The 27,892-nt window shown below is 39.5% G+C and overlaps 1 protein-coding gene across 1 annotated transcript in view; it reads right to left on the bottom strand.

Moving 5' to 3' along the window:
- KIF5B (kinesin family member 5B) overlaps positions 1 to 21,302 on the bottom strand; it is a 32,988-nt gene extending 11,686 nt beyond the window's left edge. Inside the window, exons 1-14 of the mRNA XM_071559947.1 lie at positions 20,952 to 21,302; positions 12,895 to 12,982; positions 11,280 to 11,353; positions 10,755 to 10,859; positions 10,290 to 10,338; positions 9,942 to 9,997; positions 9,734 to 9,821; positions 8,168 to 8,292; positions 6,546 to 6,650; positions 6,068 to 6,213; positions 4,225 to 4,373; positions 2,681 to 2,874; positions 2,006 to 2,074; positions 734 to 940 (exon numbers count right to left, since the gene is read on the bottom strand). Of these exons, the coding sequence (XP_071416048.1) occupies positions 734 to 940; positions 2,006 to 2,074; positions 2,681 to 2,874; positions 4,225 to 4,373; positions 6,068 to 6,213; positions 6,546 to 6,650; positions 8,168 to 8,292; positions 9,734 to 9,821; positions 9,942 to 9,997; positions 10,290 to 10,338; positions 10,755 to 10,859; positions 11,280 to 11,353; positions 12,895 to 12,982; positions 20,952 to 21,077 (1,581 nt within the window). The 5' untranslated portion in view covers positions 21,078 to 21,302. The remainder of the gene's footprint in view (positions 1 to 733; positions 941 to 2,005; positions 2,075 to 2,680; positions 2,875 to 4,224; positions 4,374 to 6,067; positions 6,214 to 6,545; positions 6,651 to 8,167; positions 8,293 to 9,733; positions 9,822 to 9,941; positions 9,998 to 10,289; positions 10,339 to 10,754; positions 10,860 to 11,279; positions 11,354 to 12,894; positions 12,983 to 20,951) is intronic.
- Positions 21,303 to 27,892: the final 6,590 nt, after the last annotated feature.

Raw genomic sequence — 27,892 nt, 5'->3', positions numbered from 1 at the left:
GAAAATTGACACTTGTGCCATCACATATTGTCTGAAATTCCAGCAAACATGCTGATCCTTTCCAGTGCTTAGAACTTTAGGATAGTTTAAAACCGATTGAAGCCTGCCAAATAACTGGCTCCCAAAACTGTCAGTCAGTTCAGACACTTTGCAAGTACATCAGGAGGTGTATGGTGGTATCCTGTGGGCTGATGCTGCACCTGTATTTTAACCAGGACTATTTTCTGCAATGTGTCCTCAGTGTTCTCAACAACTCCCTTCAGAAAGTAAAACAAACTGCTTATTTTTTTAAGGCATAAATGTAAATTATTTCACATACAACAGGCAAATAAATACAAGAAAAGCTTAGCATGCCTAAGCTTCAAGATTGTAGGAAGCAGGTTCTAAAGTCAGAATTACCCCAACTGCAGCAGAAAAACAAACTGAATCAAACCACCAGCATGTCAGGACAGTGTTAACTTTTGACATTTAGGATATTTCTGAACACTTTTCAGGTAGCAAAATGCCACAGGCACTATACAGATGAGAGCTAACAACATCAGTATTCACCACGAATTTTTCTGAAGCTTACTAGTTTTAGTAAATCATCCCTTGCTAAAACTAAGTAAGTTTTAGACTTAGGCTCTCATCTCCCCTTGTGAAAAACCTTTAAATGATTTCAAGGAAGAAATAGGGATAAGGCAGAAAAAGTCACATTAAAGACTGTCAGTAATTTCTTATCCCAGTTTCATACCGATTTTTGATTGAGTTCATCACTAAGCAGTTCATACTCCTTTGCCTTATCTTCTACTTCCTGCGACTTCTGATCATAATTGACAGCTAATTCTTCCAGGGCTTGTAACACCTCTTTCACTTCCTCTTTAGATGCATCATTTTCAGCCTGCAGGCGATTCAGCTCTGCTTGCAGGTTGTCTTGGTCCCGTCTGGTTGATGCCAGAAGCTGAAACATTGAGAGAGACTTAATAAAATCCAACAACAAATAATCATGAACAAAATTCTACATATAACTTGAATTTTATTAAGGCTTTTAGCTACCACAATAGTTTATAACTATATGTTTAGTGACTAACATCATGCAATAAGGATGCCAAGGACAAACACAGTGAAAATATAACAAACAATTAAATTTACCACCTAAAAGCTAAAGAACTATGGATATAAAGTATCTTCAGTATGGAAGTAATTACAAATCAAAAAACGTACGGACAGCAACTGGAAATGCACATGAATACAGCAAGTTCTCAAAAAAGCCACTGAACACTACCCATGAGTCCCTGGTCAGCAGGTGAGGGACTGAACTCCCAGCATTTTAACACTGCCAGCTGCTGAAGAGTAACTAGTCAAAGTGTGCAGTTGCTAAAGAATCAGATTTCTATTTAAATAAGATTAAACAGTAGCTTCAACTTAAGTTTTCAACGTATTTCCTTCTAACCACCTACACAAGGATTACCATTTTTTTAATCTTTGTGCTATGGAGAAATATTTTTTCTAATATTTTGGCTAAATGAAATTAACACTTTCATTGTTAATAGGCATTTTGCCTCATTTAATCAAGTGACATGTCTGGCAACATATGCTGAAAAATTGTTTGAGTATTCCAGCAAGTATGATCTGAGTTAACACAGATACTTCCTTTTTCAGTATGGGCCAATACATTTCCCTTCTCTCTCTGTACAACTGACCAAAAGTGAACCTCAGAAAAGATAAGTTACCTTCAGTTTTGGCAAGCTGCTGACTTTGCATGGGGGAGACAACTGCTGCTGTGTTTGCATAAAATACTTCGATACTTTCAATCTTCACGGATACTTGAGATTCAAGTAAACTGGTTCAAATTTAGTGATTAGCACAGTGTAAGTGGGAGTAATGAATAAGCAGAGCATTTAGATAAGGCACAAATGAGGACTATTGTACAGTAGTAGAGCTGGCATTCTATTCCCTGTGACCTATTCAGAACACCTCCAGTTTCTCTAAAGGAAAGACAAACAGATACAAGAGCAAAACTCACCTCTTCCTGATCCAACATTTGTGTCTTCAGTTTTTCTACTAGTTGGCTCTGCTGATTAATTTCTTCATCCTGCAGTTGAAATACGACTGTGTTCATTAAACTGACAAATAGCACTCAGAAAAAATAATCTAAGAGACACTAGATTTTAGGCATCCAACTTTTCCCTATTCTGAGACAATTACACAACTGAATCAAAGTAAAAAAAATCCTTTTAATTTCACTGGCTCTTAACCTGGCATGTGTGTTTTAACACATTATGCTTCAAAGACACAACTCTTATACCTCTGCTTTTGCAAGTCTTCTCCAAGTTGTTCTAACTTCCAAGAAACAATTAAGATTCAATTGAAAGGTTTTTTCTCTCCAAATATAGTACTACTGCTTAAATTTGAGATTGTATTCAAATAAAATATACATAATATGGAAAGAAAAAATTGCTGTCTTCAAATTGCTCATTATCCCACTCATTATTTTCCAGCTAAGAAAGGATACTCACTAAGCATCAGATAAGATAACTTTGATTTCTCTTAACCAGAGCTTCAGATTAAGAGTAGGCACACTCAGCAAATATTTAAACAAGCTCAATTAACAAATGCATACTGGCAAATTAAATATTACACAAAAATGTGGTTCAAGATATAATTTCAAGAGGTCTTACATTAAATAAGGATGACATACCTTATCATCCAGTTGTTTATACAGTTTGGCAATTTCTTCCTCACATTTCCTTCTCTCAGCGTCAGTGAAATTGCCAGTTACTCCAATTGTGGTAGCTGGTTTATCATTAATAACAGTAATATCCTTGTCCACTGCAAAAGCTTCTAAGTTGGCCTTCTCCTTGTCAAACTGTTCATCAACTGGCACAGTCTCCCCTTAAAGAATACACTTAATTTTAGTACAGTCAGCCATGAACTATCTTCTACAAAGTTAGCCTTGAGAAGTATTATGTATTTCCAACTAACAGTATTGCTCCAGAGGTAACAACCAATTGAGGTCATGTGATTATCTGGCAAAAAAAAAAAAACAACCACTAGACCATTCAAACTATTTCCTGCTTACCATAAAACACTGTACTTCATCCAGTTACTCTGCTATGAGCCCCAAATTACACATCAAACCTTATCTTCTAGAAAGTTGCCTCACTTGCCAAGAAGACAGAAAATCCTTTCTTTCCCTTGGCAGTCTCCTTTGCTAGGTAGCCATATTTACTTTTAAATTGTTTTGCTTCTAATTTACGTCTTCACTTATTGCTTTATCTTTTATGTTCATAAAGTTTTTTTCTGATGAGAACATTAACTTCACATAGGAAAAAAACCCACATGCTAATTAAGGCATGTTTGATAAATTAAACTGAATTCCTTAGTGCTTTGTTCCAAACATTTTATACAGTCCTTGGAAGGCACAGGCTCTTTTCAACACTCCAGTATCTCGTGTCAATATTCTCAAACAACTACACTTAACATTTCAGGTCTGGCTTCATATCACCTCTATAAAAGAATAAGAAAAACACCTTGACAAACAAAAGACCTCCACATCCTACTAAACTTATTTTAGCGAACCCGTGTTTTTTTCAGATTTTACATCAAGACATAGTGCAGTTGCCTACAAGATTGCAAAATCATCTTCTGTAGCTGCCAAACTCCAGAATACAGCTGTAAGTATGACCTATGCCACTCTTTCCCTGAATTTATGGCTTCATTATTAACTCACATTTTGCATAAACTTAAATTGATAAGTTAATTATTCAGGAAGAATGAACTGGCGCACCTTCTGTACTGTCAGCAGTTTTAGATGGGTTTTTTGCCACTAACATGTTTGAGTTTCAAATTACAGCAAGATCCTGTGATATTGATTTGAATTAGAAAACTAAACCAGAGGAGACATTCTACTCAGTTTCTGCACTTCCAATTAATAGTAGTTTTTTCTTTCCCAAAATAAAACTTTTACAATGTATATAACTCTAGTCTGCTAGTAAACCAAGTGTTGAACAATCCAACATGAATACACTTTTGAACATTTTTGCCATTATGAGATTATTAGAAGTTGTTCCAGTTGCAATAAGGTGAAAAATATGAAGTTCCAAAGTCAACTTAGTAACACAGCTTTAATATTCTTAACACTGTCTTGCACACACTTCTAGCTATTTTTGGTATCCTTGATGCATATTCAGTGTCTGTTGCCTTGACCAAAGTTTGCAGAATAAAAACCTAATTGCTTCTCACCATTCCGCCACCTGTTGAGTTCGTTCTCCAGCCACTGTATCGTGTTACGCAGAGTCTTGTTCTTCTCTTTTTCCTTCTCATACTTCTTCTTCCACTGTTCTGCTGTGAGCTCCACGTTGACACAAACTGTGTTCTTAATGGTCTTTGCTCTACATAGAAAAAGCAAAAAGCTCTGAAACTCCATTTCCACAGATCACTGGCAAAAGTGAAAACATTCCCACTCTTCCCAAAGTTTATTTCTACCCCCTATCAAGTTACTATTCTTTCAGCTGGATTGATCCAACTGTTAACAGACTGAGCAATACAATAAACTTTTGGAAGGCTGAGAAGTCTCAAGCTGATTGAGTTGGAAAAATTCAGCTGCACACCTTCACCTGAAAGAATTCAGGTCAGGACAAAGGACAGTATTCACATCTAACCAACACTTGTACAATGGAGAACATAAGGTGTTTAGGGTGCAAACCATCTGGCTTATCTAAGAAACTGCTCATTTCAATCAAAAAACTCCAGTTACTCAATCTCCACTAACCGAGAAGGTGTTACAAGCCATTTAGATAATTTCTGATGTGATTATCTATGTTCAGTCAGGTGAATCCCATCCAATTAGCTTTGGAGACAAAACCACAGGCACTAATAACATAGTCATGAAGTTAATGCCTGGTTTTTACTTTAGTGCCATACATCACTTATCTCTAGTTTTCCTGTATAGTCTCCTACTACCAAATACCCCACCCCAAGAGATGAAAACAGGAAAAAAGCTTAATGGCAGTTAAACATTTCCCCAACCCCACATTATAAACTCCTCTAAGTACCTTTCTGCAAAGTTTTAGTGAGACATTACTATCAAGAAACACATGATTTTTCTACTATCTTATGTGACATTTAAATAGCCTTCAGGTACTATAGCTGAGGGTTTCAGCATAAATTTGACACACCTCGAAGGCTGAATTTATATACTGGATTAACTACGGTAGTTGAGACAGAAGTGTACTCTGTTAACTTCTGAGAAAGCCCAGAGCACAAGGCAGTGAAACTACGGAGCTGCAGCTGGAAGACACTTTCCAGTAGCTGATTCAATGCATACTAAAGGGAAAGGAAAAGACCTCCTTACTTCTAAGAGGAGACCAAAAACCTCCACTGTTGCAGAATGCAACTCCACACTCACTAACTAATCCCACACTCCCAGATTTCTAAGAAGTCTGGTCTACTTTCCAAAATACAAAACTTCACAAAGAAGACAAGTAGGAGACTATCTTGTTGAACCAGGGTGAAGATGTACACTAACACCAGAGACCAGATGAACCAGCGAAACATTGACTGCTTTTGTAATGTGCTCCAGCGATTCAATCCAGTGGTCAGGAACTGGAGTATAACAACAAAGCATTAACAGTAGAATGTTAAAGAGCTACCTAACAGAGTCCCAAATCTGAAATGAGAACTTAAAATTTCGGTTACAAATGACACAGAAATTTACAAGTATTAACTCAAATGTTACTGGAATGCTAGATGGGGACAGGCTCTTCTGGCAAATAAAGGATTCAACTTGACAGGAGAGAGCTCCTTTCTCCTTCCTTCCAATTTAGGAAAAAAAATAGAAGTACTTATTACCTCCAAGACTGCACATTAAACCACATTTTGAATTAAACTATACACTGTCCTCCCAGAAATACAGTCTTGAGGATCCTGCCCGATTTAAGGATTTTTATATAAGATAGATCACAACACTTAGCCATATGTACACTGAGGAATTACAGAAAGAAGGTAAACATCCTAATTAATTTCGTTAAGGAATCTTAGAGTAAGTAATTTCCCATTCTGCATTTATTTCTATCAAATCACTTACCTTTGGCCAAACAGAAGTGTAGATTTAGTTTCAGATTCGTTGTAAGAAGATGGAGAACAGCAAATAACAATAGTGGTTCTGCAATTACCGCCTAGTGAATCTTGAAGGATTCTGGTCATTTTGCTATCGCGATATGGAACATATGTCTACCAAGAAAATGGATAAATCATCAGTCACAGTTTTACAGACACATTTAATTTGCTGAAGTATGAGCTACACATTTTAGAAAGACATTAAATTCTACTTTAGCACAAGAAAACTTCCAGTATGATGCTCAGCATTAAAAGTAACCTACTGATCTTCACTGTCAGCACAAGAGTACAAGAGTAATGGCCACCTGCAATGCACTGATGCAACTGGAGTAGTTCAGAAGACTCCAGACATTTCACAGATATTAGTAAAGATTTCTGTGTAATATCATATGCAGAGATAGAAACCTTTAATTTTTAAGTATACAAGTACAAAAGAGAACACTTACACTGCTTTCAGCCAGCGCTGAGATGACATTTCCAAGAGCAGACAAAGACTTGTTGATGTTCTTGGCCTCATCCAGCACAGCACCTTCTGCTCCAGTTTTACTAACCTATGCAATATTTCAGTACATTACCAAATGCATCTTGAAAAAACACCTTTCACATTTAAGATAAAACATGAGTCATTTTTCCACTTTTAAGTCAGTCTTCCTGACTTTGAGAGATGCTCATAAGCAAGTTGGATTAAAATAAGCAAACGCTTCCCCAGACTCTTTCCCCAATTCATTATCAATTTCTCATTCAAAACTCAAGTGTGTATTTGACAATGTTTCTGATGTTTTAAACTGAAGTGAATGTTCTCCCCGCAAAATAGGTCTTTTTGTAGAAGCTAAATGTTTAGTTAAAAACTTCTGCCAAATGAACAATTTAAAAAGTTGTTTGAAGTTTGTAAAAAAAGATTAGATTCCTTAAAAGAAAAAAAGTATCATGAATAGTTTGTCCAGAGGTCACCCTTAAAACCAAACCACCATCATGCCCCCAAAAACCAAACCATAAAATACAAACTACAAAACCCAAACCACATATCACCACTACCCCTGGAAAACACAGCAGAGTCTTTATTAGCAGAAATTTTTGAGAACAGTTTTCAGAGGCTGAATCTGACCTACATGAGTGATCCAGGAACTTAAGGAGAAGAAATGTGAAAAAAAATCTAACCCGACACCATTCTATTTACCTTAGCTCTTCTGCCTGAAGGGCAGAATTTGGCTAACAGTTCTATAACCCTCCCTTCACTATTTGCAGCAATCATGACTATGACTAAGCAATTTTTTTGCCTGTGTTTAAACCAACTCAAGACAAGGCATTAGAAAACAATGTATTTCAAAGACTATGGGAACATACAAGAGTAAAGTTTGAAATAAACAGTGAAAGGAACTACAGAGAAAGCAGACCTGCAACCCAGCCCTTTTCTTTAAAAGAAAAAAAGTCTATGAGTAAAGAAACACATTTTAAAATAAACACAGATCAGAGACAACAATAAGGTTATAGAACAACTATGAAAGGGAAGACAACAGCAAGCAGAAACAAATGAAAGAACTGGAGACAAAGAGAGGGATAAACCCAGAAGCAAAGATGAAAAGAATGTCAAAAATCCAGCTCTTGAAAAGGTAATTACAGTACTTATTTCCTTCCCTGCCCTAAGCCACTGACATAGGAAAGCAAGCTGTCATTTTAACCAATTAATCAGAATTTCAAATTAAGAAACTTGGTACCACCATATGAGAAAATTCGGTATTCCACATCCATAGAGCTCTTTATTCCAGTACCTGGCTAACTGACACACCTGTGCACCTGTTTTGTATTCTCAGATACCAAAACTGAACTCTGCACTTTTCCCTCACCCTAGTCCACATTTACAAACCCTCACCGCAGAAATGCAGATCAGCTTACAGTGGTAGTACACAACAACCAGCTCAGCTTAGGATTCAGAAACAACATTTTAAAGTCAAAATTAACCCACTGCAGAGATGACAACTGAACAATCAGTATTACACTGATGTAAAATACTTGAACATGAAGAAAAAAATCAGAGTTTTTCAGAGCAGAAGAAGAAACTTATAATTACCTTCTCACTACCTGCCAAGTCCACAAGGTAAAGTTTTCCACTTAGCTTCTGTTCTGTTTGAGTATTCTCTTGTTTTACATTAATAAGAAAAATACTATGACTTCGGGAGCTGTGTTCATTCATATCTGTAATTCAAAACATGCACATTGTCAAAAAGATTTGTACAACCAAATTCTCTTAAAACATCTTCCCACAGTGCAACAATAGATAAAAAGCTGAAGAAACTGTATAGCGTAATATCAGAATGACAATAGAACTAGTGGCAGCACAATCAACGGTATCATCTAATTAAGCAGTAAAGACCCAGTTTCCCTTGCACTTCTATTAATACCTCATAAGCTCATTGATCAGGTTTGCTGGCCTGCCAACTATGGAGTTCACGCTTTCAATTTACTTTATTGGAACAGAAAGCATATTTAGCCTTTGATACCACAATGTTTTCCATAGACTTCCAGTGCATCCATTTTATCTTTTTTGTGATAATTTGAACCAGATGGCAGTAACATTTTGGCCCTTTCTTGTACTGGCCCCTCTGCCACAAAACGTGGCAAAGCAAACAAGACTTGTTGAATTTTAAGAATTATTTTAATTCATTAACAAAATATAAGCAGACTGCAATCTGAGTACCTAGTTCTTCTTCCTTTTAACTAAAAATCCCTCACATACCTAGAAGGACCAGCTTAGTGATGCCACAGAAGCAGGTCAACACAGAATAATATCCTTCTATGCAAATTTCTGCTATTTCTCCTTTACTTAGTGTGCTCCCACTTCAGAGCCTTTCTACCTGGGAGCAATGAAATGGAAGTGCAAGACTGAATCATTCCGTAAAAGGAACATCATATGTCTATTATTGATCTGTAACCAAAGAAATGAGAAAGAAAACCTTATATTTTCTTAAGGATTAGTTCTTTATTAAGAAAAAGAAAGAATATAGATGTAGGATGATTGCGAAACACCCTCAAATTGGCTCTCAGAGTTTTCTGCCAGTTGCCTCAGTTGCCAAGAACTCAACTATTATTTTGCATGCACCTCATCTTTCCTTGTCTTTTTTAAACCTCTCTGTCACTTCCTAATCCTGTTACTGGTGAGAATTTGAAGACCTATAATGTGGCTCTTTGCAACTCAGGTGCACTCTACAGCCAAAAATCCTGGATACTGGGATGTTGCTTAAATCTGCAGCACATCTGAATGTACATTCTGGCCAGCTGCTCTTGGAATATGCAACAGGATGGTCCAACTGTCAATGAGCCACAGTGTCTTACTTACAGATTTCCAGGTTAATTGAAACATTCCGAACTATTCCTAAAGCAGAACTACACCTTTTTCTCCAGTGATCCAGAGCAACTCAGTAATCACACACTTTCTCTTTTCAATCCAAGTCTAAGCAATCATCTAACAAGAAATTAATTGAAATACTTGTTTTGGATGGACATGCAGAAACTGCTTATGCCAGACTCTTCAAAAAATCAGAGTTGTTTAGCTCATTATTTTTGTCTTCCCTGCTGTTTAAGGCATACCAGAAGCAAACCAATAAGGTACTGAAAGAAAACAGAAGATAATACTTACTTGTAACTGCTACATGTCGATTTGATTTTCCTTCATCTATAGTATCCATAACTTCTTCTGGGCTACATACAAAACGCTCTGTGCAACCCTTTGGAAGATAAACAAAAAACAGGGGGGATGTTGCAAAATAACACCATACCAATAAGCCAAAAGTAAATGGTGTACACCAGAGGACTGCAAGATGAAAACATATCAGACTGCTGCTCACCTTTACATAGGGAACTCTATTTTTGTCCTCGTGAACAGAAAGATTGGTCTTGGAAACTGGAAGAGAAAAAGTTCCAAAAATAAGGCAACACATGATTCCATTGCAAAATGAATGAAAGTGCAGCGTGCAATGCAGGGCTGAGTCATAAATGTTACCTCTCAGCAACACTTCTTAAAAACTTAATATACAAGAAACCACCACCACTGCAGCTTTAATAATATTATAAAGATGAACTCCAAGTTTTCTCATTTTGATGTACCCTTATCATGTGCAGGTTATTAGCATAATGCATACCTAAGTATCATGATAAGGTTTTTTTCCTATATTCAAATCAAGTAAAAGGCTCACCATCCAAAAGGTCCCTTATTTTATCCAAGTATATTTCAAAATATGACACCTAGAAGTAGGAAGAGAAAAAAAAGAGACACATCATCAGCAAGCAAAAATGCTCTGCTTTTTGATCACAAGGATCCAGCATGACTACCATGATCTCCCACATAACACCACATACAGCTCATGCTCTTAAGGCTGGATTAAAACATTCCTCAGAGAAGAAACAGTTTTGAACAAAAGTTTCAAACACTATCAGCATTGGCAGAGGTTATCAGGACAGCTACATCAATGTCCAATGTAAACAAGATTAAAGTGTTACCATAATTCTTCTTTAAGAAGAATCAGTTACTTCAGAAATAACTCAGGTTATCACGTTTCCAAGTTGGAGGCATTTAAAACAGATACAGAACATCCATTTACCCCAACATCACCTTCCAGTTTTAATACAGAATAAGTAAGTAAAAATGAAGAAAAGTTTACCTTAATATGAAACTCAAGATTCTCATCCATGGAGTATATATAATTAAAAATATCTTGTACTATTCTTGGAATAATGCCCATTCCATCTGGGTCATGAAGCTTCCCCTTATTAGAAAAAGATATAATAAAATGAAACATTCCTACTGAATTCAACATCACAGACAGTACCCAAAGGCAAAACAACTGATTCCAGTCAACAAATTAGTTTTAAAATACTGAGAGATATGATGCACTTATTCTGTCTATCAAGGAGTCTTGACCATCCATTTAGCCCCAGCATTTGCCAGAAGCGAAAAGAACACTCCCAGAACTCTCCCAAACTATTCCTACTGCTATTAACACCACTCTGGTGTTCCTCACCCTGCTGCTGAAGGCTGAAAAAAATACACTAATTGCTACTGTCAGTCCTAAAAAAAAAGGGTATTAAAATGTTGTAATGGAAAGGGGAAGATAATTAAAATTGCAAGAAGAAAACAAGTAGATATGACAGACACATTAAGAGAAAAGTATTTTAGTATTTCTTACTTCCATAGTGTGTGTCTTTCCAGATGACGTTTGTCCATAAGCAAATATTGTTCCATTGTATCCTTCGAGTACATCTAAAGGGAAAGAGTATTTTCATTAGCATTTCATTTCCTTCCTCTAAACATAGAAGTCAAATCAAACAGAATACAAGCAGGCAGTTCCTCAAATGTCCAGCACGTTTGGGAACTTTGTGCTAGAGTTAGAGGGAGGGAGGGAATTCCTCCATGCTCCTTTTAATGAATAATGTCATCATCGATGGTCTTAGAAGTTTGCTGCCTTAGAAGCATCAGTTTCTTTAACCAGAAAAATCAGGAATTTACAGTCAGGAACAAAAAAGAAATTGATACAACTGCTGGCCTGAACAGATGGTCTTTGATATCTCAAAAGAAGAAACCATGAGAATGCCATCATATTTTCTGCCCTCAGGAAAGTTTAGTCATCCAGTTGTGATGAGGATCAGCTGTGCCCAAAGTGCCAGCACCTCACCCTTGGGCCATAAAGCTTCTCCTCCAAACTATGTATGAGCCAAGCCAAAGTTTTAGATTGAGCAGTGAGGGACTGGTGGGTTGACTTGTTTACAAGTCAGTTACTGTAACATCACATCTTGCAAGCAAACTTTTCCAAAAACAAGCATGAGGAGATGCTCCAAATGGGAAGGTCTTTGCCACTCCATCAGACTCATAAATCCATTTGTCCCACTGCTAGAGCTCATTTCCCACTTGTAGCAGAGCCTACAAATGCCACACATAAATCAGTTTTACACAGAAAAAAGGGGCAACATTACAATTTTTAGTTAGTTCCAGTTTTTAATGAGCAAACTTTTGATCTAATCCTGATTACTACTGAACTCATTAAACTGTTCAATACTTGCAGCAGCATTGATTTTCCACAGTAATTCACTTTTCTAATGATCAACCCCCCCTACATTTACCAAATATTCTCCTGTCAGTAGGAGCTGACATTTCAGGGGTTTCTGACAAGACTTTGGAAAGCTGTTTTGAAAGTTGTGTCAATTATTATCAATGTCCTCAGGAAACGAATCAATTTCATTTTCAGGAAACCAGCTAATTGCTCACTCCAAGAACTCACTACAGTGTATCTGTCTTTGTGATAAGACTTGATTTTCTAAAGTTATTGGCCAATTCTGACAATTCAGTTTTGCACAAACTGTACATCCTGACACACACAGCAAAAACTTGCATTTCGCAAGTTTCATTTCCTCATATATTCCTGCAAACAATCTTATGTAGGATGTTTTTCACCAATAAATTTCTGGGGGGATAGACGGACAACATACCTCAAATGTATTAATAAGAGTTATTTTGATTAATTTCTGACTAATTGTTTGAAACAATTGTTGCAGAGAATTGTAAAAAAATGCCAACCAAAGGTAACAGGTAAGTGTTATCAATGTTGCAATCAACTGAAACAAAGTTAAGCATTGACAGGATTTATTAGCTCAACTACAGGATGATTTTTTACTGCTACAATCCATGCTGGCACTTATTAAACACTGAGAAGATAAAAGGTAGCAATAGAAGTATCAGTTTTCAACACTAAACCACGGGAATAGGAGACATTTTCTTACTGTGAAGTTGCTCTTCCACCACCTTACCTTTGACAATCTTTTTAGCACAGTCATTGTATACTTGTTCCTGTGAGGTGTTTGACTGGAATACACGGTCAAATATGTATGGCTTGGACTGCAAAAAGAGAGAGAGAGAGAGAGAGAGACAGAGTCATTAAGATGCAGTAAGTGGACCTGGAAGGTGTTTGTTCATATACTTCAGAAGTATTCTACAATGTCTCAGCCCAATCCTCTATTTTAAGCACTTGAAGACTAACAAGAAAATCAGCTTATACAGTGTTGCCTAAATCTTCACATGCTCGCTTACAAGTAAGGCTTTGAATTAAATATATTTGGGTTCTAAGTGTTATCTAAACAGTTCTCCAAAACTGTTCTGCCACATGACTTGAAGTTACTTGAATTACAAGGTTAGCCAGTGCCTGGTCTGTGCATACAAGAACCCTTTATTCTCTTCTACTCTGGTCACAGGTTTACTACGGTAAACCCAAATTATAAAAAACTGCTCATACTCCACAGTAATATTTGTTAAAAAACTCAAACCAAAAAGAAACATGCAGCATAAGAACTATTTTGTCAAACATGATATTCTTAAAATAAAGCTCCCCAAGCAGAAGAAAAGGCCATGCTGGAGGAAGGGAACCTTTCACAAACAACTCCATTTGAAAAAGAGTATATGAGGAACCTCTGACATAGAATTTTGAGAGGACTGTTGGATATTGATTTGTTTTCAGAAAGAGGTGTTCATAACAGTTCAAGTAGCTGACAATCCACTAGGATATTATGTCCTTACAAAGACTACTATATCTTACAAAGTTCAAATTTTTGTATCACTTTCAGAGTTTCATTCTGTAGGTAGCCAAGCAGATGGGCAAAGTTTACAAAGGACTTAGGTCAGTTACCACTGCTAAACTCCCTCCAACTGTAAAGTGTTCCATTTTGCCTAAATTAAATTAATTGTCATCCTCCCCCAAGGGTGTTCTTGAACTGCCTCTCTGGCAAAGGAACAAGTGTACCTTCCATCTTTCATCTGTCCACCACATTTCCTTCCCCAGCCTGACCTCCCATTTGTCTTTAATCACATCTAGCACCGTACCAAACAAAGCCTTTTTAGATTCAACACATTTATTGTGGAGAGGCCTTGAATCCAGATGGATGAGCTCGCTCTTGGAAAAAAATAATTAGTGCTCACTGTATAAATAAGTTCAAGAAACCACAGGATTCAGCAGGCAGAAACCATCCCTAAGGTGCTGAAGTTTGTGAGAATTCTTGTTTCACAGCAGGAAAGCACAAGCCTCCTCAGTTACTCATTTCAGCTTCAAATACACCTCAAATCACTGTGTTCTACAGGGAGGATTGAGGCCATTGCATACACAGGGAGACAAACAGCAAACAAGTTTAGTAACCCTGAGGTAAGAAAATGAAGACTGAGAACACATTACACCAAAAGGAAGTCAATACAGAAAAGTTTACACAGCTATGCATGTTCTCTCTCACTAGCAGCTGTAGTTTCAAAAAACTTCCAACTTCACAGACATCAATCAGCTACATTCCAAAACATTAATCAGATCTGTTTCATGCTCAAGGACATTTATATACACTGAAATAATTCCACTTTGGAGCATTATATTTACCACTGCACACTGGAAAAATGCAGCGAGAAAAGTGATAGTGTCCAATGCACTGTAAACAATATAAATGGTATTACAAAACTTCAAATTATTGCTCCAGAAAGTACACAGATAAAAATTGGTCCAATAAAATTGATTTTAGAAGACTCAGGGAAAGTTCCTGGGTACAATCTGCTGCCAGTCTATGGGGCAATTGTTAACAATACTCACTATTTCTCATAGATCTCAACATATCTCATCTTTGCTGTTGCCAACAAAGCATGATGAGAACAGAAAAGTACATTAAAATGTCAACATTGTTTTGCATAGTATGTGTTTGAATGTATACATACACATCATGGTGTATTGATATATTACTACAGAATATTTCTGATGCCAAACAGCAGGAAAATACCTTGTTTAGAAAGAACTGAAGGCACCACGTGCCTAATCTGCAACCATCCTGCAATCTACAGGTATTTGCAACAGATTCTAAAAAAAGCTTCCCTTCTCTACATTTTTAAACAACATTTAAGAAGGGTTTGTTTCATTTTTAATTCTTTTGCCACGGAACTGTTGACTGAATTGTGGTATTATCTGTGGTAAAGAAAAATGCTACTAAGTTGAGAGTAATCTGTAGACATAGAATACTTTTAGAATCTCTGCTCTCCAATTGACATTTAAATGCCTCCATAAGAGAACAGAGCCCAGTTACAGTATCTCTCACAACTGCAATGTCTTTCACTTCACAAAATGTTAATATAGAGAATAGCACATATGAACACCATCGACTAATAAGTACAGAAAATCAAGCTACAAGAACTTTGCTCAGGCTGTAATGCCTTTAATTGATCTTGTTTATTTATAAAGTGAAAGCTGTCAGGCACGTGGCAAATTCCAATTTCTCTCCAGTTAACACCTGCCACCAAAATACCCACAAAATCTCATCAGCATCCAAAAGTATCCTCACAAGGAGTCCTACTGTCATCTGTCACTTCTCCATCCCTTGCAGGTGGGAAGTGGAATATTTGTTTACATGTCCTCACTATTACAGGTTCCTAGATGAAGCCACAATACAATCTCAAAGCACCGAAAAATGGAAATACTTATTTCCCTTCCAGGTCACAGCACTTTTATCACACCTATGGAATTCAGTATTAGAGACATGTCTCTTCTCCGTCATCACCAAACCAATATCTAACCAAGGAGGTGTGCACAAGCAGGTTCCGGGATGATTGATTATGTTTCAAAGAATACAAATAACTCCCACTCAGCATGAACTCACATCTTTGAAATCTGCAATGCCACATCTTATCACTTCTCTTTGCAGCCTCCTTTCTGCTGTAAACAAAGCTAAAACAGTATTACAGATTACCATGCCCTAGAAAGCCTCCTCATTACCTTTAAGAGATTAATCAAGAAAGATTAAAGTGCCAGATATTTTTTCTGTACCAGATGCCTTTTCTTCCCCAAGCAGTAAACAATTGGATCCAATGAAGACCTGAAGACACAGAAGGTCCAAGCAGTCACCACGTGGTGTCCACAACAGGCCCAGCAGCAGAGCCACCACCACGGGACGGAGCTGCTTTCACACACTCCAGACATTTTCAGCAGGTGCTGCTCAAGTTGTGTTGAGAACTTAACACATATGACCTATAACAACACATAAAATACTAAGCAAACAAGCAGAGCTTCTGCCTTCCTCTCTCCAAGTAAGTGAGCTCCTTGACCAGCGTTTCTTCTGTCAGGAGGCGACCACAGCTGACTGCACTGAAGGGATGTGGCCTCACAGCATAGACTTCCCAAGTGCTCTCACAGCTCTCCAAAAAGTACAGCTGCCAACATGATTTATCAGCAGTTACACTGATCTTAATAAAGAGCTTAAGTTGAAGTACACAGTTCCACAGTTAACTTGAAGATGAGTTGCCTGTTACATAAAAGGATGCTCAACTCATCTAAAAAATATGGAACATGCATGAGTTTATTTGGAAAAGTTATTAAGTCAATACCTTCAATGAGGACTACTAAAAAATCTGCAATCACAAACTGCACTGAAATCTTATCTCAAAAGTCCAAGAAATACTTAAACGTTATCTCCATAGAAATAACGGTAAAAAGCCTTCCTATTACTGTTGTAACTTTTCATAAACTACAGAACTGGTTACTCATAAGAACACCTGAGTTCACCTTATTTTATACATTAATATCCGAAGCTAAGTCAGCAGTGAACATTTACATGAAAAATCAATAGCCCATTTTTCTATCACAACAAATCCAGGAGCTCTTTACTGCTTTGCTGGAATGGACAGTCAGACCAATGTCCTATTCACCCACAGCAGACTGTTCTCAGTGAAAGGCTGAAGTAGCACATCCATGGCCGTACTTCGCCTTCAAGTTTGGCATCTTTATCAAGGAATGTGCTCCCCATCAGCATAAAACACGTGAAAAGAATAATCCCCCATTGAACAATGTCTGGAAAGCATCATGTCAAGTATCTGACCCAGCTCTTCCTGTCACTGAGCTAAGGTATTGCTGCTTCACCACACCCCAGCCCAACACTCAAACGAGTGAAAAGGCACAGGTACAAACTGGTGTTTTGGTTTTAGGGTAAGGAAAGAGAATTTTCTTCTTGTCTTGGCTCCACGTACACAAAAGTGCAGCTGATACAGAACAGTCAGTGGATCTCACCTTTTTGTCCTATTTTTCTTACTTCTGTACAAATACTGCAACTCAAGTATCAACTTTCACAGCAGCTATTTATTATTACAGAGTGACTAAAATTTGATTTTATTCAAAATATTGTGACTAGAAACTCAACTTCTAGCATCGAAATAGAGAATAATTTTGGAACAAGAGTTTCAGCCAAACTTTGCTTTAGTAAAATGCTTCTTCTAAAGAGAAAAGCAAGCACAGCTGGCATAAAAAATGGTCATTGAATTTCACTACAAAAAAACCCCCACCAAGTATGAGTGAGGTGTTTCTAAGCAAGTCACAGCAGCCAGAGAGAACAGCTCTCCCTCTACAGATTAAGATAGAATATTTCCTTTCTGTTAAATCATAGTATCAGTATCATCTGAAAAGCATCTTTTTTTATTCACCACTTAATGGAACGAAGTAAGAAAAAATTAGATAATAACACTGGAAGAATAGCATTATTTCAGCTACAACTGCAATTTCCTCATTGAAATTGCAATGAGCCTTAATAAAAGTTTAAGGTTGCACCGCAGACATGAAGCAATTTTACCTGTGTGTCTCTAAGGAAACAGAGTTTTCCTTCACCTTAGCAAACAACAGTAACTAAAAAGTTGCTTTAAGAATGTCTTGCTTTTTGCATTTATACAGCTCAGCACAGCCTTTGGCAACACATGATCTACATTTCCCTTTTGAAAAAGCAGCTGCCAAAAGCTGCAGTAGCAGCAGGTGATCATCCCTGCCTGATTCTAATATAACTTAAACTTGGCCTTGCCCTCATTTATGATCCAACACTAGTTTAAAAGATAATGAATACGAAATACAAATGTCTTGAGCTCTTTCCAGGACCACAAGGGTTACATCTTCCATTAAAAAAAAAGTACTCTAAACAAACATGCAAATACAGACAGGTAGCCACAATTCTCTCTTAAAAAGTCAAAGAAATAAGGAATATACTATGATCATTACCAAACACATTAGTACAACCCAGGCACACTGACCTGTGTGAATGCCCATAACAGTTCACCCCTTCAGCCATTGGGCAGTGCTGGTTTTGGTTTAGGCTTCAGTCAGACACCCCTGAGGTCACTGTATCCAATAACCCACCTTTGGGGCAGGTTTAAGATGAGCAAGACTAGGTATGAAAATGTTTTTAAAGAAGACTTATAGATGTGCTATGCAAAACTATAAAGCTACTCAGTTGCAAGAAGTTTTATATTTGAAAAAATAAAGCACATAATCCTGTATCAGACTGATACAGGGTCACATCTTACTCAAAAAGCCTGAAACCCATGAGCAAATGCCATCAATTTTTATACACAGATATATTTCTAATGTTTAACAGCAAAGTCTCTATACTAGTGAAAAAAGTTTCGTCTTGTAGAAAAACAAGACTTTGTTTAAGAGTCTGCTCTTTAGAACAAACCAACACCACATGTCCTGAAATTGCTGTTACACACCAGTTACAGTTAACCAAGTATTTAACATAAACCGAAGGGACTCGCTTGCCCAGAAAGTCAATGATGACATTAATTACACAGGCGCCAAGAAAAGAAGGGAGGATGGACAGATAGCTCAGAAAGGACAGAAGGGAGGAGGGTTTGGGTGCAGTCACTGATTCCCTCCACACCCTCCTCCGGAGGAGCCCAAGCTGCAGCCTGGGATAAGCTCTGCCTCCGCTGCCTCCCAGCTCTCACCTCCCATCCACCATTACAGCCACTCCCAGGTGTTTTTAAAGCAGCCTCTGCTGTTCCAGACCAGACACAGAAGGTGCAAGTCCTGCAGGAAGCTGAGGAAAGCAGCGATAAAAACCCAAGGGTGGCTCAATCACTGTTCACCAGGGACAAATCAAACAACTGAAGTAACCAAGCACAGAGCTTATCACAGGATGTTTTTAGGAACTGTTTCATGAGGGCTGTTTCTGTTTCTGTCCTCCCTTGGGTGACTCTGCAACACAGAAACAAGCGTGGCTGGCTACTGACTGAGGCTGGAGGGTCCCCAAGTTTCTGAAAACTCAGATTGCTGAAATCCCACACCCAAATGAACGTAATTGTCTCAACAGTTTTAAAGAATTAAGTCATAATTTTGAGAACATCAACCATGTCCTGTAACCACCATTATAAAAACAAAATCACAGGATATCAACATGTCATTCAGATTTTGTGACACAGGACATTTGCACTGTCACTGCTACCCAAGCTAATAATTTTGGGGGCATTTTTCCCCTAAGTCAGACACAGCATGGACTGGATCAAGGACAACTGGGGAATTTTTTGTTGTGATTTTTACCAAAGCAGAAATCCCCAAAGTAGAGCTGGCAACAACAAACATTAACCCTGAGCAGGAAGCCTCACATGATCCCTCAGAGCATCAGACTGTTCTACTCAGATATTGTACCACCTCAGCACAATTTACAGTTTAGATAATTTTAAAGCGTTCTTAAAGAGCATTTAAAAATATAAACTTTCATTTATATTAGGACTAATGAAAGAAAATGTGGAAAATTAATTTTTTAAGCCAGAAAGCAAAGTTTTTAAACTAAAGCGTGGATTTTAAATAGATTATGCAGTGTCACAATGAATGGGCATTCACTGATGGAAGTGAGATAATTTGTTCTAGTTAAATTTTCCATTTTCCAGGTTTGATTCCTTACTCTGAGTTTACCTGTGCAGCCTCAGGAAGAACAGATATACTTCAAGATAGTAACTTGCCAGCTGAAAAGAGTCCAAATTACCCCATTTCTCAAGCCCGCTATCGTTCTTGTCACTCCAGACTTAAGGAATTCCAGATTTTACTGACAATTTCAGCTGAATATTAACAGACTAAAGTACTAGCATTTAGTAATTCATACAGAAAAAAGGTATTTTATTAAATCTCCTCCTGCAATTTCAGATACTTTGCAAAAACGGTTATTACCGCCAGCCTCAAATAAAGCCCAGAAAACAAAGAACAAAATTCAAAGACAGATAACTGCCCTTTAAGTTACTTTCAGCAATGCAGAACCTGCACTCTCTCTCTCAAATAAAATGTTTACATGAAAACACAAAAGTTAACGAAAACAAAACAAGCATTAGGACTAACGTGAGCTTGTACAACACCAACCAAACTAGACAATAAATACTTTTATATTCCAGTTCGTTTGTACCTATATATGACACAGCAAACAAAATGCAGAAAATTATCTTTTCCCCTACAACAGCCTGATTGTTTTGTAACAGGCCTCATACCTTGCAAGGAGATTTCAGTTAAAATACATTTACAAACATGCAGTAAGGCAAACAGTCCGTTTATTCCGATTTAAGAACAACAATAAGAAGTTGTTTGCTGAGGGCCGATGTACAGATCGCAGGCACCAAAGCGCTGGAACCCGCACTGCTGTTCTGCATTTCTTCCTCAAAACTCTCCGCAGACAATCGCCCGGCGGCAGCTCCCACGCTGCATTCTGGGCGGGTATTCAGCGGTGACCCGTGCCCAGACAGCCCGGGGACGGCTCCAGTGCGCGCCTCGCCCTGCGGCCTCTCCCTGGAGCCTTTGTCAGGCCTCCCGACCCGCCGCCCCCGCCGCGGCCCCGCAGCCCCTCGGCCCCCGCCGCCCCCCGCGCCTCGCCCGGCCGTGCCCGCACCCAGCCCACCTCACCCGCCGCTCCCCCTGCCCTCCTCCCCTTCTCCCAGACCCCCAAGGCCGCCCCCCTTCCCGAGGCGTCCCCGCGCCGCGCCCATCCCCGCGGCGCCGGCCCCGCCACCGCTCCCTGCCCCGCGGCGCCTCCCGCCCGGGGCCGCCCCTCACCGCAATGACGACAGTGTCCTCGCCCTGGAACTTGGCGATGTACTTGTCGCCGCGGGCCACTTCGGACTCATTGAGGGGCCTGAAGCGACACATCACTTTGATGTTACACTCCGCCGGGTCCGCCATCTTAGGCCACCGCCGCCTCCGGGGCGCTCAGCTCCGCCGCCACCCGCTGCTGCAGCCGCACCACCCACGCCGGGGGTCTCGCAAGACGCCGTGGCCGGGAAGCCCCCGACGGCCCGGCAGGAGGGAAAGAGGGAAGGGCTCCTTCCTGGCCGCCGCCTCCCGCTCTCACTTCCTCCCCAACATGGCCCCGGCCATGGCGGTGCGGCCGCGGGTCCCGCCCCGCCGGGGGGCGGCGGTGACGTCACCCTCCGCAGCGCCCGTGCGCAGGCGCAGCGCTGCCCTCCGGCGGGCGGGGTGGGTGCCCGCGGGGTCGCCAGGGCCGGGAGCCAGGGGCGGGGCCGCCTAAGGGGCCGCCTCGGGGACAGGCGCGTTCTGTGGTGCCCGTGGTCAGGGAAGGGGGGGGGTTACAGAAGCGTGGAATTAAAGAATTATAGAGTCGTCAAGGTTGGAGAAGACCTTTAAGGTCATCCAGTCCAACCACCCACACAGCACTGCCAGTGTAACCCCCAAACCGCTGGCCCAGGACACCTAGAGCCATGTCCAGGCGCCTCCCAAACACCTCCAGGGGCGGTGACTCCATCCCCTCCCGGGGCCACCCCGGCTCCCTCCGTGTGGGGCAGCCGCTCAGAATCACTGAGTCACAAAGTCAGGGGGGTGGGAAAAAACCTCTGAGCGATCACCGAGTCCAAGCTCTGACCGAACAACACCTGCTCAAGCAGACCATGGCACTCTTTCCTAAACACCTCCAGGAGCAATGGCTCCATGACGTCCCTGAGCAGCCCATTCCAATGTCTAACTACCCTTTCTGAGAAGAATTTCTGCCTGATGTCCAATGTAAACCTCACCTGTAGACTGTCCTCTTGCCTGTGTCTCGTTGCCTGGGAGAGAAGGCCGGTCCCCACCAGGCTATGACCCAGGCACTCAGCAATAGCACAAGGGGGCACAGGCTTCAGTTCTGCCAGGGGAAATTTAAGTTGGAGATCAGAAAAAAATTCTTTACAGTGAGAGTAATCAGGCATTGGAATGCCTGCCCAGAGAGGTGGTGGATACACCATCCCTGGAGGTTTTTAAACTGAGATTGGACGTGGCACTGAGTGGCATGATCTGGTAAAGGGACTGAAGTTGGACCAAGAGTTGGACTCAATGATCTCAGAGGTCTTTTCCAACCCAATCGAGTCTATGGTTCTATGATTCTATGATTGATTCTATGCCTTCTCCTTCCAGGCATCTGTAAAGAGCTATAAGGCCGCCCTGGGCCTCCTTGTCTCCAGGCCAAACACCCCCAGCCCTTGTGGGGTGTGTTTATCGGGCAGGGGCTGCAGCGTGGGACGAGACCTCTCCGGGAACCAGGCACCAATCCACCCTCAGCCCCCTGGCGGTGATGTCGGGAGAGGTGTCGTGACAGGGCCCTGTCGCCAGCAGGACACAGAGCAGGGCAGTGCTGGGTGGAGTCGAGCTCTGTGTGTGCGACAGAAAACTGAGAGGCCGGGTGTAAAGTGAAGGCTCCAAGCGGGCAACTGAGTCAGAAACCTACCATACTTGGAGAGTTTTTTTTTTTGTTCCTTTTCCTCACTCAGAAAGGGAAAAAAAATCATAGAATCATAGAATCGATTGGGTTGGAAAAGACCTCCGAGATCATCAAGTCCAACCCTTGGTCCAACTCCAGTCCATTTACCAGATCATGGCACTCAGTGCCATGTCCAATCTCAGTTTAAAAACCTCCAGGGATGGTGAATCCACCACCTTTCTGGGCAGGCCATTCCAATGCCTGATTACTCTCACTGTAAAGAATTTTTTTCTGATCTCCAACTCAAATTTCCCCTGGCAGAGCTTAAGCCTGTGCCCCCTTGTCCTACTGCATGAGGTGTTCACAGATGTTGGGGGGCTGCTAGTGCCAGCTGAAGTGTCTTGTTTTAGTGTGTCCCCTGGAGCTGAACCTGGAGAGTGGGCTCAGAGCACACGGCAGTCCACGGCTCTTGGTGTCAGTCCCAAGGGTGGAGTCTCTCTCAACCTCTTCATCCCAATTTACAAAAAAAGAAATCTGCACAGTAAATTTATTAAACTTAGTTTATTATAAATTTTACTGATTTATTACAGTGGATCTAATTCTAATCAGTCAAAACTTATAGACTGTGTCTAGACAAAGAAACATCAGGTGACCCATTCTGATAGACCTTCCCAAGAGTCTCAGGACTTTACAACTGTGCCTCTTACATCCAGACTGGAACTTCAGATTGGAACAAAGTCCAGACTTGCTGCCTGGCTAAGTTCAGTCAGTTTCCTAACAGAAAGCATGATTTGTACTGGAAATTTTTCAAATAGCCTTGAAGTCAATAAAAAAAAGTTAGAAAAAAATAGGGAGCCTTTCTTTTAAATTAGTACATTTTAGTAGGCCAGAATGACTCAGAATAGCAATGTCCTTCCCTTAAAAGTGTTCTTTTTTTCATTGAAAAAGAGGGGGGGATATTATGAATTTTGACAGGGACCATCTGTAATCAGGCATCCCCCATTTTCAAGACTTCTCAGTTCAGGGATTTCAGTGGTATGTTCTCACTTAGGCTGGGTGTGCAAGCCAAACGCAGCTTCAAAACTCTTCCACATGACAGAAGAATTAACTAATAATCTAGTTTGATCTACAAGTTCTTTTCACACAGTAATACAAAAAATATTTCTGCGCCAAGTTTATCTTATGAGGTAATCTAAATCTTCTAAATTGAGTTCATGTTGTAACAAGTTTATTTTTCCACTGTGATTACAAATGCTGGAGGATTGTGCTGTCTTATGCAGGGCAGCAGCAATTACACATCCCTACCTACCAGTACATGTGGAAATCCTTGTTTGGAGAAGCCAAGATATGGGCTCAGCCTGTAGAAGGTGCAATGCTGCTCCACAACATGTAGTACATGAGATATATAGACATCAAACTACTGTTCTGTTTGTGTTTTCAATAAAATGTTTTAAACATAATTGTTATTAGCCTTTATGTGTCAGAAACCCTATATTTGTTGATTACTCTTTTAGAAATTATTAATTTGTATCACAAGCAGCAAGATATATTAATGCTTCTAACTCAACTATTTCTGGGATTCTTCACAAGCTTATTTCTAGAAATGTTCTCATACAGCTGCTGAATTTGGATCCTCACAGATTTCCTTTTTACGAAAGTACTGTGAATTATTTACTGTGTTTTCAATCAATTTGCTTTTGCAGATGAGGAAAAAGAAATGTTAACTGTATAATGAACAACTTCATGATTATTGCTCCCAGAAGTACAAGTTTCAGCTGATAAGACATCCTTTACCCTAATCTATGGAAGAAACTTCTAGTTCTTGTTATCCACGAGCAAAGGGGATGTAACATTAACTACGTTTACTGACATGCAGCTACCAGTGTAGAAATATCTCAGTTAAGGAAGAAACCTCATAATGACATGATTCTCAGAAAGACAGATGCTTGGGCTTGCTTACCTTTTCAATGTTTGACATAGTAGACACTCCGCAAAGACAACACAGACACATGGTAGGAAATTACTCATTGTAACTATGTTGAAACAGAAAGTGTCAGCATGTGAACGCTGCAGAAGGAACTGCCCTCTTTGAAGCTGTTGTTTCTCTGTAAGCTCACAGGAGAACTGGCTGATGGTGTCCCATCCTGGCTGTGGGAGCCCCTGCTAAATGAGCTCTGCTGAACTGCATCCTCTCAGATCCCTTTCAGGGACTCTGTTATGAAGTTTCTCTTCTCTGATGTGCTGTTCAAAATAGCAACCGTTCCTTGACATGACCTACTTAAAGTCTGACACAACGAAGCAGTGTGCTCAAAGAGGGCAGTGTGTTATCTCTGCTGGCACCAAGATGTGCCAAAACAGCAGTCTTGAGGACTTGTGTTTAAAGATGAAGCCTCATGAGACTCAGACAGAGACCAAACATCCTGATGAATTTCCCTTTTTGTCGCAATTACAGAATGGTCTTCCTTTGTCAACTGGGAATATATTTGCTGTCTTGTATATTGTTATGTAATGTCTGTAACATACATATTTTGACACTTAGGAGAAAAGACTCTTTAAAAGTAATATATTGTAATGAGAAAAAATGGTGTATCAGTTATCATAAAAAGTGAATCTTTCTGTTTGATGCTTAAGCCTGGTATGCTCATGTAAATCAAATGTGTTTTCTTTATCTGACAAATAAGTTTGGTAAAGTCTCTCTGTAAAGACCAATGTATTTTATTAAAGTAATTTATGTAAGGAATTTGTGTTTGTTAGTTCACTAACCATATTTCTTTCCGTTTATGATCTGTGCAACAAACCTCTACAAATTCTTTTATGATTTACAGCTCCTTTAGATCTCCAGTCTTTCCCAGCAATAAAAGCAAGTTAGGTTAAGGGAACTGGCAAACCCGAGGCTTACAGGGAAGCTATATCTGGATAATGATGTAATTACCCATCAAAATTGCTCCAGCAGAGCAAAAGTGATCTTGATTTGGTCTTAAAAGAACATTACATATTTGAATAAATCTTTAAACCAGGTGTTTGTGGAGAAGCAAATTAAAGGTGTTTCCTCCTGCCCTTTAAGGAATTAAATTCTGAGATTCATCAGTTGACTGCACTTGTTGACATTCACTGTGCCTAATGCAAACACAAGTGCTCTTCTCATTTTAATTTGCAATGTGCTGGGAAAATACAGCACACAACTTCTGAGAGTTTAAGGTGCATCCCAGGTCAACTTTATTCCAAATTTGCAAGTCAATTTGTAGGACAAAAGAGTGATTAATCTGCCACATTTAGTGTACCTCAAGCAAAGTTCCTTATTGCTTGTGAAACACTCTGTAAATAAAGGCTATTAACATGACTTATGAAGTCCAGCAACATACAGTGACACTGTAAAAGTGTAATTAAAATTAACAAAATTTTATGGTTCAAACAGCTTATACAAATATATTTTAAATAATATAAATATTTGATAAGTCTCTCTACCAACAGACTGTGTCTGCTCAGCTCAGCTTGAGGATTCAATAACCGATTGAAGGTTGGTGGATGGAGCTCAGTGGCCTAAGATACCGTTGGAGTCCAACTGAGCTATTTGATGCTCTCACACAGTTACAAAATTTAAAGCTTCTTTCCATTGCAGCAAACAATATGATGTGGAATGTATCTCCTGTCCCAATCAAGTTTGAGATTTTATGTGAACTGGAAGGATGAAATGTATGTTGAGGATGTTTCTGCAGACACATATTGACTTCCTGGCAAAAACAGAAGTAATTATAAAAATGAGTTTTATTTTACTTTTTAACTGGAAACATATAAAACCTGAAGACCTTCTAGTTTGTCCCCAATCACCAAGATCATATTGAATTATTTCTGATAACAGTAGACTAATTAAAAGCAAAAGAAAGCTCTGGGAATAATGTCACATTTTAGATGTTTATTTCAGCTGATTTGTGCAAATTCATGCAAAAAAAAATTGTCTGATCATTACCTAAAGCATTGACTCCAATTCTCTTTGAAGCAGGAACACACTTTTGAACCTCATTTATATTTTTAACCATTAAAATCATCCAGCATATGTTGTCTGAAACATCCCATCATAAATCTCTATTTTCAGTTGCTTTTTGTTGTTTAAGACCCTTATTAAACTTGGCACTGGATTGTGTCTTAGCTTCTATGTCCAGGCAACAGAGTTTAGCTGACTTTCCTTTTGCAGTCTCTCTGTTTGTTCTGGGAGCCAGAGCTGAAGGCAAGGAGCAGGACTGTCTTGGATTCAAGAAGAAGATGCTTTATTCACAGAAGGAAGAGAGAAAAGTACTTGGGAAAGAAGAGGCAAAGTGGAAGAGACAATTTTCGGAACAAAGAAGAACAAGGCAGAAAAGCGTGTGGTTTCTACAGGAGTGGTTTCAGCATCAAGAATAGGATCCAAAATCCCTCACTTCCCAATGTCAGAAAACAGATGTGGAATAAGCAGGTGAAGCTTTGCACATGCAGGGGGACACCACTCTAACCCAACTCGTCATATATGTCTTTAAAATCTAAAGCTAAAAGACAGTAGTATTTGGGAAGGTCTAGTTGATTTCGTATGGAAGGACCCAAAAGGCCTGGTTGAACAGAGCTACCATCTTCCCTTTCTTCTTGTTTATTAATTCTTGCAGCTAACCATGCTTCTATCAGCCAGTGAAAATTAAAGTCAGAATGAGTTTAAGATAAATGGGGTTTACCTCCCACTGATATTGTTCCAAAAAATTATACTTGGCTAGGTCTTTTTCTGCAGTTCATGCATCAAAAAACCTTGGGGGCTATGACTGCTGAAGTAAATTGTGGTTTTCACAGTCACCACACACACACACAAAATGATTATAAAATTAATATTTATTTTGTAGGTGTCATTCTGTTTAGAAAGATGACCATATACAGCTTTTTACTCAATAAATTTGACATATGCTTATACTCAAATTTATGTCTGAAATCTATTGGTAAAATCTTAATTTATGAATCTCTGCTTTATCAGCTCTGCAGAAATAATGCTGGAGGAGAGGAACCCAACCCTTTTTCTAGTTCTTTTATCCACAGAAATTTCTCAATTCTGATAGTTATTGTTGGTGACAGTACTTGACTAGGCAGAACAGAGCTGACTTTCAGAGTCCAGTCTGAAACTGCTAGGCTGAAAATGCTTTTTCTTTGTATGCTGAAGAAATTTTTCTGGCAATGGTAAATGCGCCATGCATGAGAGGCAAGAGGGCAGGACAACTGTGCTTCAAAAGCAGCCTTTCAGGTGAAGTTCCTGTTGACCTCACACAGACTCACCATCCTGACTTCTAATCTTCCC

This window comes from Pithys albifrons, chromosome 7 (genome assembly GCF_047495875.1).
Source record: "Pithys albifrons albifrons isolate INPA30051 chromosome 7, PitAlb_v1, whole genome shotgun sequence".
Lineage (NCBI taxonomy): Eukaryota > Metazoa > Chordata > Aves > Passeriformes > Thamnophilidae > Pithys > Pithys albifrons.
The sequence above is the reverse complement of the archived record's forward strand: the minus strand, read 5'-3'. Positions and strand labels throughout refer to the sequence as shown.